This window comes from Nipponia nippon, unplaced genomic scaffold, assembly GCF_047370975.1.
Source record: "Nipponia nippon isolate SJK-2023a ecotype South Korea unplaced genomic scaffold, ASM4737097v1 scaffold_2, whole genome shotgun sequence".
Taxonomy (NCBI): domain Eukaryota; kingdom Metazoa; phylum Chordata; class Aves; order Pelecaniformes; family Threskiornithidae; genus Nipponia; species Nipponia nippon.
The window spans coordinates 508,452-527,577 of NW_028262336.1; the positions used below are offsets into that span (position 1 = coordinate 508,452).

At 43.9% G+C, this 19,126-nt stretch overlaps 2 protein-coding genes across 2 annotated transcripts in view; both read left to right on the forward strand.

Moving 5' to 3' along the window:
* LOC104018648 (antigen WC1.1) overlaps positions 1–2,468 on the forward strand; it is a 37,066-nt gene extending 34,598 nt beyond the window's left edge. The window contains exon 16 of the mRNA XM_087755996.1: positions 1,588–2,468. Coding sequence (XP_087612122.1) covers positions 1,588–1,694 — 107 coding nt within the window. The 3' untranslated portion in view covers positions 1,695–2,468. The remainder of the gene's footprint in view (positions 1–1,587) is intronic.
* Positions 2,469–11,081: 8,613 nt separating this feature from the next.
* On the forward strand, positions 11,082–19,011 carry GSTK1 (glutathione S-transferase kappa 1). Its single transcript, XM_087756020.1, has 8 exons — positions 11,082–11,236; positions 11,884–11,965; positions 12,742–12,870; positions 13,217–13,317; positions 13,750–13,785; positions 16,602–16,718; positions 17,246–17,339; positions 18,612–19,011. The coding sequence occupies exons 1-8, from the start codon at positions 11,171–11,173 to the stop codon at positions 18,659–18,661; spliced, it is 675 nt and encodes a 224-aa protein (XP_087612146.1). The 5' UTR covers positions 11,082–11,170; the 3' UTR covers positions 18,662–19,011.
* The last annotated feature ends 115 nt before the right edge of the window (positions 19,012–19,126 follow it).

Genomic DNA, 19,126 nt, shown 5'->3' on the forward strand with positions numbered 1-19,126 from the left:
TCTCTCTCATCATTTATTTGTATTCTAAAAATCAGAAGACAGGAGGGGTTGCTAAACCTGGTCATCTGATGGAGGTTCCAGGTCCCTAGGTCCAGCCAGTAGTGAGGCTGAGCACGTGTAGGCATGCACACACATGCACGCATATATAATACATATATGCAGATACACAAGGCTGGCTTGTAGAGCCAACACGGACAGAAAACATATCACTCAAACACAAGCAGCACCAATGGCCTCAACCTGTTCCCCTCTCTGGCTGACCAGGATGAAAGGCTATTTGTGGAAAATGCATATGTACACACACAATATGGATCCTTCCAGTGGTTGGCCTTAGCCACTTAGTCTATCCAGTAGCTGCCCCTGGATCCTAGGTCTCTCAAGTTGCTGCCACCTGCATATATTAACCCTGGAGGCCCACAGGCCCACTCCAGGTTCTGGTAATCAGACCTACACACACACACACACACATGCACATGAAGACTATACATCCACCAGTAACTGGCCTTAGACAGTCAGTCTATCCAATAACTGGTCCTGGAACCCCCTGGTTTTCCAGTTACTTCACACACTCACATGCACACTAACACCCACACATATGTACAACGCGTCCCCCAGTAACTGGGCTTAGACATGCAGTCTACCAAGTTACTAGCCCCTGGATCCCCTGATCTCCTCCAGTTGCTGGTGGTACTTAGAGGTCTAGGCACTCTAGAGGTCTCTCCAGTTGCTGGCACCACAGATGCACAGTGCCCTCTGACCCATAGTCCAGCTCTGGTTGCCGGTACTTACACCTCCATACACACACATACACACAGAATGGAGAGCCCCTTTACTCGGGAAAACAGTTAGAAATGGAGTTTAATAAGAAGACAGGACAGATGCCACTGATCAGATGCAGGGCATGGCCAAACACGCATACTGGCCAGCAGCCTGTTTACATGCCACCAGCCCCTTTTACCCCCTTATCATTCTATTTTCTCATGTTTGTTCCTCTCCAGACTACATTGATCCCTCCTTCTCTGTGCTTTTGTTTCCTCCCCTAAGCAGCCCATAGTAAGTTTTCTATGATCCCAAGATGGTATTCCTCTGTATCTCATAAGTCTCATACCTCTGTGGGCAACAACACGCCTCAGTCAGTAAGGTGGGATACCTCCTCTTAATGGGTTTCAAACCCAGACAATGGGCTGAGCACTCTCCTGTGATAGCTCCAGGAGGAGACAGATCAGAGAGCACTTGTGGGACGGACAAGGACAGATCTACTAAGTTTGCAGTATGTCAGATAACACTTGAGGCCATAAAAGAGAGTTGGGTTATTTAGGGATATTGAAGAATTGCCTTTATTAGAAGTGTTTATAGTTAGATCAGTAACCTGTTTTCTGGGAACAGTAAGGTTGATCCTTGGATATGTGTACATGTAGCAGGAGGCAGGACGAGACAAGCATTTCTCTCATCTTTCACAGCCGTGCATATCTATGGTTCTAACTTCTGGAGAAGACAGCGGGCACGTGCTGCCAGCTGCACAACGATGTAAAGGTAACACATACAAGACGTGCATTTATCTCAGTGTTCTTCCCTTCATGTTTTCAGACTGGAGTCCTAACGCATCAGGAAACAGGACCTCCAAGGCTGAGAGACATTCATCCCCTGCTCTTGAAGACACGGGCTATGATGACATTGAAGAGCTGGGACACTGACAGAGACTGCTGAGCTGTACTGACCACTTTCGGAAATACACCTCTGTTCATAAAATGTTAATTGGATACTCGTAGAACCAGAACAACCTCTGTTTTACCTAAGTTTGGTTTATTTGCAGAGAAGCAGTTACATACTTAGAAGCAATGCAAGCATGACTGTTAAGAAAATCTTTCTAATATCCCTTATAATTTCTTGTTGCCAAGACTGCCTGGGCAGTTTTTGCTTTTTATACCTAAATATTTTCATTGCAATTTTTTTTGCTATTGAGCTAATTTTTCAACTTGCGATATTTTCATATTAGAAACTGTTTAAAGATCTCTTCTCATATTTACACTTCTCCTCACAGATACACGGGGCAGCTTTCTGGAGATTATTAGGAATAGAGACTGAACTGCAAGAAAATCATCAACATTCTGTTTCAACTTTTGGATATTCTTGCTTGTCACACAGAATGTGAGGACTAGAATTGATTTTCTAGGTAGTGCTTTGCGAAATGAGAAACTGAGGAAGAGGTTATTCTTGTCCTCACTTTAGATGCAAGTCGGTCCATTTGAATTATGTACAAATGAATCATGCATTTGATTGGAGGGAAAAGCTTCGCTTGTCTTTTCTCCCGCTATACCATCATTACTTATTGTCTCCCAAAGTCACACCAATTATACAGTAAGAGAAAGTTTAATTTCTTTCCACAAATGGTAAGTGGTGGTCATACTTATAGGTGTCTGTCATATAATTTCTTTTAATCATATGAGCGCAAACTGAAAAAGTCTGCATGTTGGTCTTGTCTTCTAATGAAATTTCTTTCAGGTCTTGAAACAAAAAGCCTCCCTTGCATTCTGTCATCTCTCTTGGCCTCCATTTATCCCTCAAAACCTGAGCCCTGCCCTTCTAGTAGGCTCTCCCTCTCCACCCAAGAAAACTGCTAATGTATTCAAGAATGTGAAGGAATTTTTTTATGAACCTTATTCAGATCAACTAAGTATCTCAAAAAACCAAAGGTCTGAAACTTCAACATGGATATGATTTTTTGCATCAGAGGGTAAATGTAGTGGAAATGCAGGCTATTGAGAACTTGCCTAGAGCATGCCAGTGTATTGATGTGTCTAGAAGAAATACCTGTGAGAGTCACCATAATCTAGATGAGACTCTCATCTGTACATAAAACCAACAGTTGTTCTAGCCATCATCATGCATAAAGAAATGTGAGTTTGTCCCAGACAGCAGAGAAGACACACAGACAAGCGAATCCTTTCCCACACAACCTCACTAACCTCATTAGCCCAGCATCAAGACACCCTACAACCCTGTGCCAAGGACTGAGGCAGAAGAGGTTGCACTGAGATGAACGAAATACTTCTTTGTATTCAGTGAATACCCTGGCCCTGAATGGAGCTTCCTGTGGAATATTGGGAGAGCACAGGAGACATGATTCTGTGATGCATAGGATGTTTCTATCTGTGTAACTTTATCCTTTCCGAGCTAGACTGGAAGTAGTGAGGAAGAAATTCAAAAGGAAAGACAAGTCTGGCAAAGACAAGGCGCTTTGTTAAAAGAGATCCTAAGGAAAAGCAACCACCTTGACATGTAGCTCCAGGCACAAGTGGTTTCCTTCCCTGGTTAAACCTAGGATCACAGGAGGACATAAAGCCATTGCAGCAGCCAAGTCTTTATTTAAAAAAGGAATTCTTGCTGACTGCTTCTCCAGCAGCATCAGCAAGACCTGACAGGCATGCTACAGGCATGCTGTGAGATACAGAAGGAGGGAAACACATACATCCGTGTAATTTAACTGCATCACGCTATCTGCTTTTCCTGGCTCACTAATGGAAAAACTAGGAAAGCAGAAATAGTCAGTGTTTGCAAGGAACAGGAAAAGGCAGCAGCCACTGACAGGGGCAACCAATTCTGTGCCAGAAATAGGTGTAGCAGACTATTTATCCCTGTTAAAATTATCTATACAGGACAGGACTTCCCCTCCCTGGGTCCACCAGGCCACGCTCCAGCTACCAGGAAGGAGGAATCCCTTGGGCCTCAGAGATGGCAACAACTGATGTCATTGGCATGATCCAGTTGAGCTGAGTACTCCCCAGGTGATCGTATATAAGGGTATATAATCCTCAATGGGGCAAGTGATCTTGGAAATCTGCCCACAGCGTTAAAATTTTTAACCAAACTTCTATAGCAGTACAAGTGCAACTGAATGGGACCTGCCCAAGGAAATTTTTAAGATAATTGGAGTAATCGGATTGAAAGCATATTAACAGAACACAAGAATAACAAGAGATGTAAAGTGGCTTAACTGCGGGAACTATCAGGCAAAATTTCTACTCCGAGGGATGAACACAGATGCTTACAGAAGTACAGAAGTACAGATGCGTACAGAAGACCTGCTATAAGCAACAGATCATTTCAAATTATTAAATCAGAAACAATATGGGCTAATGAGCAGGATGAAAACCAAGAAAATTAGGGTAAGGCTGAGCTCATTACAAACCCATCTTTAAAATTTGTGAAAAAATCAGGTACCAAAGGAAAATTGCAAAGGGATAGCCTCAATTTACAGAGAGATTTAAACCTCATGGAGTCTGATAGCAGAACTCTTGAGTATTGCATACAAATTTCAACCTCACCTAATTTTACTCGGTTTGATCCCTCTAATCCTCCCATACCTATTTTTCCCTATACCGCCTTTAATTCTTTCTCTGAAACAACACTACTCCATAAATAACATAAATAACGTACCTAGTGGAAATACACATTTCTCATAGCTCCTGTCATTAGACAAACACCTAGACATCCTGCTAGGAGCAAGAAATGGCTGGACAGGACAACGCAGGGTCAGCCAGTGTTATTTTAGCAGCACGAAGGCCTGTGTTTCTGAGGATGCTTGGATAAAGATCCTGACCCAAGGGAAAATACACAATTTCTAAAGAGCTTGGACCCTCCTAGGGAACCTTGAAGATTTTACCCTTGAAGAACAACAGAAATACGGACACACAGGATGGGTCAGGTTACAGTTTATGTGTCACGCTGTATGACATCCCACCCATCGACATCCTACCCATCAACATCCCCCCCTTCCCGATAATTTAAGTGCTAAAAATAACAGCACTTAAAAGCGGGCACTGCAGGGGAAGAGGGTTGAAACAGCATTCAGAGACCAGCACCACCCAACCCAAGAGTGCCAAAGATGCAAGGTTCATTCACCAGAGCAGAAGGAATTATGTTTTAATTCATATTGAACTTACTCTCGATTAACTACCGAACCACCACAGACTGAACTGAGATATTGGAGTGGAAGACTGAAGGATGGAGATGTTGGGGTCGATCAGCTGGAAATGAGGCACCCTCCTCATATATCCTTACGCTTTTATGCATACAGAGTCACAAACAACCGAGAAACGGTAAGAGAGACAGTAAGACCAAAATTCCTCAACGACTAGCTGATGGGCCATCAAGAATCTACAGGAATAGCTTTGAAGAGCGTTGACTTGGACTTTGTAACTGATAAGAAGGGGAAAACAAGAGAACATGAATATTATGGATATTTGAGGGGGTCTGGGGGACTATGCAAAACTTACTAAGGAATGTTTAGGGAAAGAGTCAAAGGTAGGGAAAAAGGGGAATCAGGGAGGAACAAAGTGGGGGGAACAGAGAGGAAGAATAAAAGGGTCCCTTTGTGTATAAGCAGCTGCTGGTCAGAACACTTGTCTGAAGGAGCCCTGTGCTTGATCACAGGCTATCCTATCTTACTAATATTTCTGAAATATCTTTCTGTTTAATTTCACCCTCTACCCCATGTGAGACTGTTCAAAGGTCTGGGTGACAGGAACTGGAGAGACCAGACTAACCGAACCAAATGCCAGCAACTTGAGTTAGATCATGGGTGATAACGGCCCATGTCTTTGTGGTGCCAGCAACCAGCTGTTGGGGGCTCTCAGCATCAGCAACGAGAGGGCCATGGGTCACAGGCCACGTATACCTGGGACGCCAGCTACTGGAGGGACCTCTCCATTTATATTTCGCCCTAACCTGATGTGCATGGGTGCATATGTGTAATTTGCTAGGACTCTTCTTGTAGGGATGGGGTGAATCTGGTAGCTTGACAGAAGCGAGGCTGACACAGCTCCATGACCCCAGGTACAACCAGTAGTGAGACTGCAAATGTATTCCCAGTAGGCACACACACAAACACACATATACAACACAGTCAGACACACTCAGCACTCACATAAACACAAACAGAACCAATGGCCTCATCCTATCCCTGCTCTGGCTGGTCTGGATGAAGATCCACTAGGTACAACGTAGATTCCCCCCTGTAGCTAGGCTAAGACACTCAGTCTACCAAGTAGCTGGATACTGGATCCCAGTCTCTCCAGTTGCTGGCACTTGGTGACAGAAGCCCCTGAGGCAACAGCCTCACTCCAGTTGCTGTTACAGACCTCCTAACTCACCAACACACACACATACATACACAAAACTTGCCAGCAGTTGGCCAGAACTCCCCTCGTCCCCTCTGGTAGCCATCTCCTTCTGTGCTCTGGCCCTTTGAGCCATACAGGCACACACACACAGAGCTTACTGGTCCCTGTGGTAGCCAAGTCATGTTTATCTATGACAGGTCCTTTTTATCCCCTTATACCTCTATTTTCCCATGCTTATTCCTCCCGAAATCGCCTAGATTCATTCCTTTCCCTGTCTTTGATTCCTCCCATAAACACCCCATAAATCTATTGTAAACCCAAAATGATCTTCCCCTGCATCCCAGACCCCTTTGCAGTACCCCCGCCACAACAGTCCTGCTCCTCCTGACTTTACGGGTTTTATCCCTAGACCGTGGGGCTGATGTCTGTCCTGGGACAGCCCTGGGAGGAGCCCAGGACAGTGGAGAGGTGGAATTTGGGTTCTCACATGCCATTGTGCCCCTGAGCCCCTCTGGGCTTGCAGAGATGGGCCTGTGACATGCTCCTGTGGTAGGCCTGGAAGCAGCCAGGGCGGGGTATTACTTGGGCTCCCCCACCCATCGTTGTCTTTCTGTGCTCCTCTGTGGATGGGCAGATTAGCTTTTTTATCGGATAACCTGACAACTTCAAGCTGTACTACCTGGTTCATAGGAGGAAAACCTGGAAAGACTCATGTCTGAGCTGGAGGTGGCTGAGGGAGCTTAGAGCACAGTCCACGGGCCAAGCTGAGAGCCTTTGCTGATAATCAAGGGGTCCATGAGTGTAAGAGTGCTTGTGAGCCAAGTGTGTAACTGCAGGCATCTCTGCCGCCAAGTATTGAGCTGGGCTAGCTGGCAAGTAAAAGACCCAGAGACTGGGCAAGAGGGCTCAGGATCAGGGCACGAACATGAGAGGGGCTGAGGGCCCATGCTGATATTCAAGGGATCTGCAAATGTGCATATGCTTGTGAATCTAGAGGGTGAAGGGGTGTGTTTTCACTAGTGAACTTAACACCAATCAGCCAGAGAGCAACAGGACCGGACTATCTATACTTACATTTTTTTGAGTTCTGGTAGCGTTATATGTGAGTGTTCTTAAAGGCAGCACTCTGCCTGCTGCAGTCTGTGTAACCTGCCGTGTTAGCGTCCCCCTCTGTACGTGTGTGTGTGCACGTACGTATCTCTTGAGACACACACTCAGCCTCGCTGCTGGCTGAACCTGCACGTGGGAAAGCAGCAGCCACATCCGTAGGCTCCAGTGGCCTGGAAGGAGAAATTCCCAGGCCCCAGAGGATGCCAGAGGCAGTGTCTTATAACACACCTTAATGTCATACTCCACAGTCTTGTCGACCCCTTGGAAAAAACATAAGGCAGGATTCTCCTTTATAGAAGCCCTACCAATTCTTCCAAATAGTTTTTTTTATTTACTTTGTTACCGCAAACCGGTCCAAAAACTTTCTAACACCAATTTGGCATTTAGAAAGTAGGCATTCTTTATTGCAGCGCTGGATGCACGGGGGAGATCTCCACCTAGCGTGCATGCCGTAGGCAACACCAGCAAGGTATTTATCAAACTTATACATATTCATTAATTTTCCAAGAAAAGTCATTAATATTACAATTATTTCCCAGAAATCATTAACATATTTCCCCTCGCACCAGAGCATGCGCTGTTTAATTCTGGGGATTCTTTTGGGGGTCCTTGGTGGTCGTTACCCTCAAATTCGAGCTGTCTGCTTGTTGACCTTGTTGATTTTTTCCACCTAATCACGCTGATTTGGCTGTTTTCTTTCATTAAGAACACAGCTAACACTCCTCGATGTCCAGGGATGTTCTTGTTTTATGTTCAGACTCCCCGTTATCTTTGTTCTGAGCTCACTATTTCATTCCTGTCCTTGGTAGCTGTCAGTCGTTGGTGATTAACTTCTTCTAAGCAGTCCCTGGTAATTAACTTCTTGAAGCTGTCCTTGGTGACCAACATTTTCCTGAATCCCACATGTAACAATTTCTTCATTAATTCTTTTTTGCCACCATGCCTACCAATATGCCTGGTAAAGACCTCACACTGACGTTTCCCAGCTCTCTCCCAAATATTTTCTTAAGGATTGGCTCACTGCCCAGTACTCGGGCATTAAGAAAGATTTCAGCGAGAGGTCACAAACTCCTGTTGGCAGTTCAGGTTGTTCATCCTTGAGCTAAAGTTACTTTAATTTCAGAAAGCTGCTTTGTTGAAAATCAAGATTACAGCAAGATGAGTCACCGGGAGCATATTGCAGATCACATCTAGGATGGGGGGGGGGGGTTGCTGCCTGGGGACTGGGACAGGTTACAGGTTGCAGGGGAAGAATGTTTTGGGATTGCACAGGACTTCTTGTGGGATGGTTAGGGGAGGAACCGAAGGTGGGAAAAGGGAGGAGTTTAGGTGACCGGAGGAGCAACAAGTGTGGGAAAATAGAGGGTAAGGGGATAAAAGGGCCAGTCACCTTAAACAGCTTGCTGGTCAGTATGGTCTGGCCATGCCCTGCGCCTGTCCTATCTTCTTATTAAAGTCCTGTCTAACTCTTTGCTGGGTGAGGGCTCTCTGGCCTGTGCGTACGTGGGTCTGAGGGCAGCAACTGGAGTCAGACCACAGGTCCGAGCGCAGGCGTGCACGCGAGTGTGTGAGCGCTAGGGAAGACCGAGCCAGACCAGGTAGTGAGTAGGTGAGGCCACCTGCGAGCTGGGGGCGTGGAGCGGGTGTCTAAGGGCCAGCTCTGAGCGTGAGAGTGCCTGTGTGTCTCATCTTCATCTGTCTTGACGACAAGATGCAAAGAGAGAATAAACACTCTACTGGTAGATTGCTTTCACGTTTATCTTAATTACCACCTCAAAGTAGCAGTATTTGTTATTTAGAAAACACGTTCTCTTTATCAAAGCTGATGCATTCTCATGCGTATGACTTACTTTTCAAACCATTTTTTAAAGAATTTGCCTTCTTTAAAGAACACAGGACTTCATAACAAAGGAGAAATCCGGTGTGATCTTAAATTATACTTTTCAATGATTTTTAACAGGACAATTGATAGCCCTAACACCTAGATATAAAGACAGCTGTCTTGACTCTAGTTGGGTTTATGGCAAGGTCTCTCAGTGCGATCACGTCACAAGTAATACATCAGACGACAGAGTGGGGTTTGCTTCCTTCTTTCTGCCTGCATTTAATTTCTTTACCTTACCATGAGTGTTGCCAGAGGTAACGTAGAGATGGAGAGCACTAAATAATGCGTGGTTTGGGTAATCTCGGAGAGCTGAGTCAAACACCTTTAAAACAACGAGGAACAACTTGTGCTCTACTCAAAGGGAGCCCATCTGCCTCTCTCAGCCAATCTCTCTCTCTTCATATAAATACATATAATATGTAATATAAGCAGTAATTCTGAGCCAGTTTGGCTTCTCCAAGGGAAAACGGAACATCTTGGTTGTTTATAGTATCAGTGAATGAAGAATTTAATGGAAAAAGTCAAGTGGATGGAATTCCTAGAAGCACTCAAAATCATTTCGAAAATATGTATTGATTATAGCTGTTAATAATGTTAGCCCATCCTTACAATGTCATTTGAGAACTACATGTGAAACAGCACGTTTCCTTTCCAAAGGCAGATATATAATGATCAATCAATATAGTTTCATAGATGTTTATGCTAAATATGAAGACAAACAGTTCCATGATAAAGAACATCTTATTTTTCTGAAATATAGAAGTTTGCAAGCAACCATAGTTCTGTGCTGGAAGCTGTTATAATCTCTACATTTAAAATCTATCATCTGAAGTTAGACACATTCATGTTTTAACTTCTGAAGAGGAACAGGCCCATTTTCAGAGTTTTTGAGTTCTTGGAAAAATAATAATAAAAAAAAAAAAAACAACAGTGGGAGATGCCTATGCAAGAGCTGAATTTAGCCCAGCATATTCAAGATTGTTCACTGACGTAAGGGAAGAAGTACAGACCGAAGAGCTGAGTCTGTAGGTGTACCTCAGTTACCTCAAAGAGCAAATACTCGACGGTGGAAGGAGGTGGCAGGGAAGCACACCGCACTTCCAGATCAGGCAGCACGGAAGACGACATTCCCTTCTCTAAGGCCAGGTTGCGATTGTCCCTGAACCTGAGGAGCAGCCGGAGGAAAGGGATGATGGAATCGGCACAGGCTGCGTGCTTTTGGAAGAGCTGACTGGTACACAAGCCGCGTTTAAAGTCGTGAAATGAACGGACTGAGTATATCAAAAAGCAGATGGGAAGTGGCGAGGTAATACTTTGCCACCGTGTGCTATGTGCCTCAATGGGATACTGGAATACGCTTGAGAAGATTTTTAAATGTCATGCAAGGAGACAGACTTACAGATTATTTGAGCGGTGTGTGTAACGTAATACAAAAAAAAAAAAAAAGGATAATGTAAAAAAAGGAAAAATAGTGATTGCTTCTGTGCTTTAGATGGGAGCATAGAAAAATTCTTTAAAATGTCAGTGCACTTAGAAAGAACGGTTAATAACTATGAATTTTCTAGCTAGCAAGAACTTCAATTTGTTACCCCAACTGATTAGTTTTCGGGGGGAATTTTTTTGCTTCTTTTTTTAAGCTTTACATCCCCTCCGCAGGCCCCGGCAGGGAAGCCGTGCTCCCGGGAACCCATGCCGGCCTGCTCCGCTCAGTCAGCGGCCGCCTTCCCTCCTCGGGAGCCTCCTCTCCTCCTGCCTCGCCATGGAGAAGGGCAGCGGCTCCCTCCCGGCTCCCCGCAAAGCCCCGGCTCCCGCCCCCACCCCTGCTCCTCCTCCCAAGCTGAGCTTCAAAGGGGAGACAGCACAGGGCCCCGCCGCTGGGGCCGGGGCGGGAGCGGCCCGGGGAAAGGCGGAGCGGAGAAGCCAGCAGGGACGAACGGGGGCGGAGGGCCGCCCCGCCACCGCCCCGCCACCGCTACCGCCCCCCGCCGGCCCCCGGGGCGGTGCCGCTGCCGCTGTGGCGCGCTGGGTAGCGGCGGGACGGGACGGGGCCAGGATGGGAAGGGCGCTGGTGGAGCTGTTTTACGATGTGATTTCCCCTTACTCCTGGCTGGGGTTTGAGGTGAGGAGGAGGGGAGACGGAGGGAGGCCGCTCCCGGGGCGCCCCGCCGTTCTCCCGCCGCCGGGGCCTCCGCCGCTGGCCGCGGGCCTGCCGGGCCCGGGCCGTCCCTCCCGCCGCTGCCTCTCCTTCAGGAGGCGGCTGAAGGGCAGCTCGCCCGGCCGAGTGGCGGTGCCTTCCCGCCCCGCTGCAGGCAGCGCCCTTCCCTCCTTGTGTTTAGGTTTGGGTTTTCTCTCACTTGCGAGGCCTGTTTCGGTTCCTTCCTCAGCTGTGGCAATCCAGGGACGCTGAGGAAGCGTCTCAGCCAAATGGCAGCACCGCCCGTGCGTATTTGGGAGCTATTGCTGAACAGTTTGCTTTAGGGATAGTTCTGATGTTTTAAGTGCAAGTGTCCACTCATGAGCTTGATCTTTTCGTTATTTACCCCTGCTTAGACTTGAATAATCATAATACGAATGCGGTCCTTTCAGTTTTTTCTGAGGTCAGAGTTCTCTGGCAGCATCCAGCTTTCAGGACTATCACTAATACAACAGAAAAGGATTTATCTGCAGTGTCTATTTAATGCCTTAGCTTATTTCCTAGCTGCACACAGCTCTACAAGACATCTCCTCTGACTGTTAATTCATCAGTACCTTTTTTTTATGTCGCAGGTGCTCTGCCGGTACCAGCACATCTGGAATATCGATCTGCGCTTTCGTCCAGCTTTCCTTGGTGGCATAATGCAAGCAACTGGTAGGCAATATGGGGAGATTCGCTCTGTTGGGAATTGCCGCCTTTGCTGGTAGGACACTAGTGGCCAAGAGCTTAGTGAGTGCAGAGCCCGCAGAGCCAGCTTTAAGCTAAGTTTTGGCACCAATAACAAATTAGCTATAGGATTGTGGAGCTCAGTAGTGACTGAGAAATCAGCCACAAGGAATTTCATACTGTGCAACTCCACAGCCACTGTTTGTGGCACATACAGTCTATGCCAAAGTTCATCAGTTCGGAAATAGGATAATAATAATAATTTGATACGGAATGTTTTCCTAAAAGTTTTCTGTTGAGTTCAAACCAGAATTAATTTGTGGAACACTCGCAGTTTGTAATATGCATGAAGGATCCAAGTATGCCATAAAATAGTACTTGTGGCCTTATTAGAACAAGTTAATCACTGAGACTCACAACTCATAAATCATGAAATTAAGAAGCCTCTGCATTTGTTTACCCATGCATTAGTAGTTGTTTAGCTTAAAAGTCATCTGTCTGAATCAATATAAATCCCTGCTAGGACATTTGTACCTTGGTTTAAAACTGATTCTGCTAACTTAAAGGGTTGATCTGTGCAAAACCAAAATAAATTATGTTTACATCCTAGTATTATCTTTGGAAAAGCTGTGTATGCTTCAGTAAGCCAATATGAAATTGTACTCTTCCTTAGGCACACGTGTGGATGAGGTCTAATTTGTCCAGTTTTGTTTTGTCCAGTGTTATAATAAAGTTGAGAATCTCAACAGACCTTTTTCTGAAAGGTAACAAGCCCCCAGCAATGTTGCCAAAGCGTGGAGAGTACATGCTGAAGGATATACAAAGGATGGCAAAATACTACCAAGTGCCTGTACAAATTTCAGAAAATGACTTCCAACGTATCCTGGGTACAAGTAAGTAAGAGGCTTGGCTTAGCTGGTGTCTTTCAATGATCTAGCACTTCTGGTTCAAGTTCTCCCTAACGGTAAAGGTGAAGATGAATTCCCTGTCCACAGCCTCCTCCTGTATCTGTGAGCAATATGAAGTACGTGCATTTTTAACCATAAAAGGAACTTCTGGAGAAATATACTTGTGAATGATATGAGCATGGAAGATACTGTGAATCAACATAAGCTTTACTGTTTGGTGACCGTTACAGAGCAGATCACGCTGTTCTTAGGGAGCGCTTGTGCAGACCATATCTGTTCCTGATCCTGTGCCTTGTTTCAGTATGTTTCTCTGTCTCCCCACTAATCCCAGGCAGTCTTGGGGCCATGCGCTTTCTCACAGCCATTGATATGACACAACCACAATACTTGGAGCCCTTATCCAGGGAGTTCTGGATGCGTTTTTGGTCACAGGTCAGTATTTTGTGAAGCCAGGTTCTTGATCCCGTCTCTGTCACCCTTCCTGTCCTACTTCGTTCAAATGTGGAATTCGAGCAAGAGAAAGGAAATGTCTTTTAAGGAAAAGTCACAGCAGGAAACTTAGGGTCCTAGTGGTACAGAAGCCATTACAAGAAAAGAACTAGCTTATAGTCAGCTTAATTTGCCTTCTTTTATGTAAGTATGGTGAGTCGTCTTTTATTTACTTATGGGCTGAGTGGATCAGTAGTTCATATCAGAAAGCACTTAATAACCTTCCCAGATTAGGTGACTTAAAACTTTTTCTGAGGAAATTTCGCCAGCAACTACTATTGCTTTTATTTCTATTTTCTTAGAAAACTTGCTTTCAAGTCCAGAGCTGAGCTTTTGTTCTTAAGTACTGAATTACTTATTTTATTCTTTTGCCAGCATGAAGATATCAGTCAGCCGGAGAATATGTTGGCTGTAAGTGTCTCCTTTTTGTTGGTGCTTCTACATTTCTGATACAGATTCTTATTGATGGCTTGGATGAGTAATAGACCTGAAGACAGCTTAGTCAAATGATCACTTGGAGTTTTGAAAAATTTCAGATAGAAAAAAGTGGATTTAATTTCCCTAGCAGCTCTGTTTGGAAGGATTTTTGGGTTTTTTGGTCATGCTTTGAACGGCACTCAGAACCAGAATCTCCTTTTTTGTTAAGTCATGTGGTGAGATACCCAAGATGGACAATCAATTTTCTGTTAATACTGTTTTATTAACAGTAGTGAAAGTATGAAGAGGGTCTCCAGCATGCATTGAGGTTTTGCTGCTATATGAAATCTTCAGGTGAAATGCAAGACTTTGGGGGAGCTGACTTTCCTTGGGGTGATGGAGCCAGGCTTTACTATGAAGTTCAGTGCTGTATTGCCCTTTTACATGCTTAGAAATTGTGCTCTTCTGATGTATTTTCTTTTGCTGTTTAGATTTTGTTTATTACAGTAAAAGCTGTAACGGCATGTAAGTTAGTATACCATGAGATCCTCTTTAAGGGCTCTCATTTCTACATTATTTTATTTTTTAAGTTCTTGGAATATGAAAAATAGAGAGGAATTGTCCATGACTAGTCTCTCCTACCCAACATCCCTATTGGAAACCTGAAACTTGCAGCCTTGCTGTTTCCCCAGCGTCTAGTCCTGGCACTTCAGCTTCATCTTAGTGTACCTTTCTTACCAGAATTTCGGCAAAGGTTTGCATTTTGCCTTTTCAAGAGGCAAGATTTGAAGGATATAATTAAACTGCGGTGCATTAACCCTGGTAGGCAACTAAGCACCACACAGGTGCTTGCTCACTTCCCCCCCGCTGCCCAGTGGGACAAGGGAAGAGGAAAAGAAGAATAAAAGCAAGAAAACTTGTGGGTCGAGACAAAATTGCTTAATAAGCAAAGGAGAAGGGGAAGAAGAGAACAAAACAAGTGATGCAAAGGCAATCACTCACCACCTCCCCCAGGCAGACTGATGTCCACAGGCAGTTCCTAAGCAAAAGGTGGCTAACCTCCCTGCAGCCCCTCCTCACTTCTTATTGCTGAGCGTGATGTTACACGGCATGGAATCTCTCTTTGGTTAGTTCGGGTCATCTGCCTTGTGTCCTCTCCCAACCTCTTGCGCACCCCCAATCTAATCACGGGCAGGGAGGGCAGGGCGGAGAGCGAGAAGCAGAGAAGGCCTTGACACTGTTCAACAATAGCTAAAACATCAGTGTGTTGTCAGCATTGTTTTGGTGACAGATAGAAAGCGCAGAACCACAGGAGCTGCTGTGAAGAAAATTAACTCCATCCCAGCCAGACCCAGTACATGAATATAGACAGAAAGTCCTCACATAGTCTCTGAATCTATCATCATTTAAATAAAGCAAGGACATGCAGAACTTCAGAGAAACAAACTTCATACCCAAAAAGATCTCTGTGTCATTTAGTCACTGTTTGGTGGTCTGTGAGTATCCCCCTATGTTCAGCAAGGCTGAGAGGTCAGCGTCTCCTTGTTCGCTGGTGTCTGTCTTCATTCACCCCTGCAGCAAGTAGTAGACTTCCCTCTCTTCTGGAAATACGCCATCCGAAGGTGGGTGAGGGGTCCCAACCCTTCCCTCTGAGTCTTTATAGCTGAATTTATTTTACACATCAATTAGAAAAAAATTCATGTTGCTCACTAGATACAGTTCCTTAGTATTTTTTTACTTCTTTTAGTCAGCAGTAGCTTCACATAAATTACTATAGAAGCAATGTATAGTCTTTGAATCCTGCCCCAGTCCGCTTAAATACCCCTTCTGCCCTAGCATGGTGAGGACCAAAAATACGTCTCTGTGTAAATATTGCAGTCTAAACACTGTGGCTACGAAGCATGCACAGCATTTTGTCCTACTCCAGTGGTACACTTGTTTTATCTCCTGTTCAAGCAGAGTCAAAAAGAGCTCCTAATCTCCCCGATGTGGCAGGAGGAGAAGGCAGAAGAAAATGTGGATGCTAAATGAAAAAGTGATTGAGAGAAAGAAAAAATCATTAACGCCTGCACGTGCAGGATTACTGGTCCATGTGCAATGCTGTAAGCATTTTTAAATTTCTCTTAAAGAAAAAGAAAGGCATGTAATTCAGATAGATGGCATGGAACTTCACATTTTTTGTGAAATACCTTATTAAAATAGGTACTTGTAACTTTGATGTTACCCAATGAACATTGGACCTTTACCTTTGGCCCCCTTATCTCATTCCTGTGTGGCAGAGGCACAGACCAGGCTAAAAAGATACAGCAATAACACTAGCAACAGTTTAACCTCTGCGAGCTACAGTCTCTCTCATGCATTATCGCTTATACATCCTATGTGGCCACATTTGTCATCCCAACTGTTTTTGTCTTGGCAGGCTTGTACAGTAAGATTTTCTTTCTCAGAACAACAATTTTTTTTTTTGTTACGTTATCTGATAAGTCATTGGATCAGAGGTTAAACTTAGTTTTGTGTTTTGTTTTTTTTTTTTTTCTTTCTGTTTAGGAACTCCTGAAAAAAAAGTGCAGCTTTGGGGCTTGGAAGTTTAAAATATCCCTTGTACTTTGTATCTGAGAGTTGATAAATGATAAATGGGTTGGGAATACAGCAAGACAAGTTGTGCAAGAAGTGCTTCAAGGGGATTTTTGTAATTTTTTTGGTAATAGACGTTGGGTGACGATCCTGAAGATTGAATCAATTAGACTATAGCAGGAATTAGAATACTTAGTATTAGAGTCTAAGAACTTAATTATATCATCTTTTCTCAGGTTGCCAAACAGGCTGGGCTATCATCAGAGCTCGCCCAGAAGCTACTTGAAATGATTTCATCCCCTGCAGTGAAGAACCGACTGAAAGAGACAACGGAGGAAGCAATAAAATACGGGGTGAGATGCTTACCATGCCATTTGGCATCACAGCTATGCATTCCTTCCCTGTTAAGAAGACTGGGAAGCAAGGAACAATGAAGGTGATGATTAGAAAGCACTACATAGACCGTCTCTCTTAGGTGGTCTTTGCTTTTTGAACATGTGAAAGCTAACTCGCTGTTGTTGGTAGTTATCTCATTGTCATCTGGGAAACCAAGGTTGACCCATTCAGCTCATTCCAGCTGGACAGCAAGGATGGGGAGCTACAGGACCAGTAGTAAGGGATACCATTTATTGCTACTTGACATAAAACTGTGGATTTATCAGGTTGCTTTTTTTGCTCCTTCAAAAGGGGCACACAGGCTCTGGAGAGTCCCCTACTTTCTGATGGCTCCATTAGACTCATCTTTAAGAATGAAGAAGGTGAAAAGAAGGGGAGGAAAAAAAGTCAAAGTTTTTGCTTTTTATTCCTGAAGATTGATCATGTGTCTGCAAAAATTTCTCTCATTATAACATTCTCTGTTTCATCTCCATGGTGTCAATAGGCATTTGGGATGCCTGCTGTTGTGGCACATTTTAATGGGGAACCTCATCTCTTTTTTGGCTCTGATCGTTTAGAGCTGCTAGGCAGCATTATAGGTGAGTGTACCAAATAACATCACTTCTGGTTTCGTGCTTTCACCCTCTTTTAATGAAATATGTAACACAGCTAAATAAAACACTCTTAAGGTCTTTCAAATATTAAATAATGTTGGGTATCCTTCTCATTGGATGGAACTGCTGAATGTATCTCGGTACAGTTAGAGTGACCAAAGATGCGTAGTCCTTTTCCAAACTAGAAGTAACGTGCATTCTCCGTCCTCTCTTGGTACGTCTCAAGGCTTTGTGCTCCACGTGCCATTCTCAAATTACTACTGAAACGCTTTCGTTTTCAAAATGTTCATATTTAACCTTCTGGGACTGGGCATTAGGTCTTGGCTAAGATTAAGACTACGGCTGATACTGCTTTTTTTTTTTTTTTTTTTTTTGTAGTTTTAACATTTTCATTTTCTATCTGTTCCTTCTTAATAAAAAGCACATTACCACAGCTGCCCAATCCATAACTTGTAATTACCTAACTACACAAGATTTTAACAGAAATTCATATATTGACCATCCTTCTTTTCGTTTTTCTATTAACAGAATACAAACTTTAAATTTTTAAAGAGAATTGGAATAGGTTGTGATAACTAATAAAACTCAGTCACCTGCTTTTACGTGAGTTAGAGGGCACTTGGCTATTGATCTCAAGATTTGGCACTTGAGAGAGTTTGTCACTAGAAAGACTTAGCACATAATTAGCTCTGATGCATTTGCTGAAAAATTTCAGCACAAAATCTTAATTAATGAAATTAAATTAATCATAGGCTTAAACAGAAGGGAATTTTTTGAGGTTTATTTTCTTTTCTGGATGGGTTTCTGATTCTATAAAAATATTTTTGATGAAAAGGAGAGTGAGGAAGATGAATACCCAACACCCACTCCGATAGTCACTAATCCTATTTGGAATGTTATGGCCTGGTTTCTAGTCTCAACTCCAAGGACTTCCACAGATTTTCCTTCTGTTTCTCTGACTCCCCAGCCCCTCAAAAAAGGAGTCCTGAAAAGAATTGGCTTCACCCTCATGCCACAGACCCGCAGAATCTCTCATCTATGACAGAGGAAAATAATTCTTCTGTACAGCTTCAGTTGTGACTAGAAGAGAGAAGGATTTATGGAGCTGGCTGAAGCACGCCAAACAAGATATAAATCTGTATTCCATCATCAGTAGTTACCCTTCAAAAGAGGAGTAGGAACTGCAGAAATATGACTGGTCAATCACTTCTATGTATTAAATTTTAACTTTCTCTTTTGTGCTGCTTTGTCTTGCAGGTGAAAAATGGCTGGGACCAGTCCCATCAGTTCCAAGCCCCAAGATGTGAAAAGTCCTGGAGAAATACATGAGTGAAAATATATATGTACATGGTCAATCTTCAGTGATTATCTGAATGTATCCAATTTTATGGAGAGATGGCTTTCTCATCCTTATCAGCTAACTTTACGGCTCAGTCTCATCTCTACGAAGAAGTTCAAGGTTTGCCAGTATTAGCAGTCTGGTGAGGTCTTCGCAAATACAAATGTGCTTCTTTTCTTTCAAAAGATAAATGATTAACTTTAAAGATTAAGCATCAAATATTTAACTTCTTGCAGATTAAACATTCTTCTTTCCTGATTAGTTCTCTTTCCCTTACCCTAAAAGCATGAGGATTAAACTGTTGTTACGGGACTGTGATCTCTGGATTTCTCATATCTTCCTACTTGTCCTTTAGAAACACACACGCATACAGCCTAAGAGAAGCTGGCCACGTTCTCCTTTTATTTTAAGTCCAAGATACTACATAGACGCT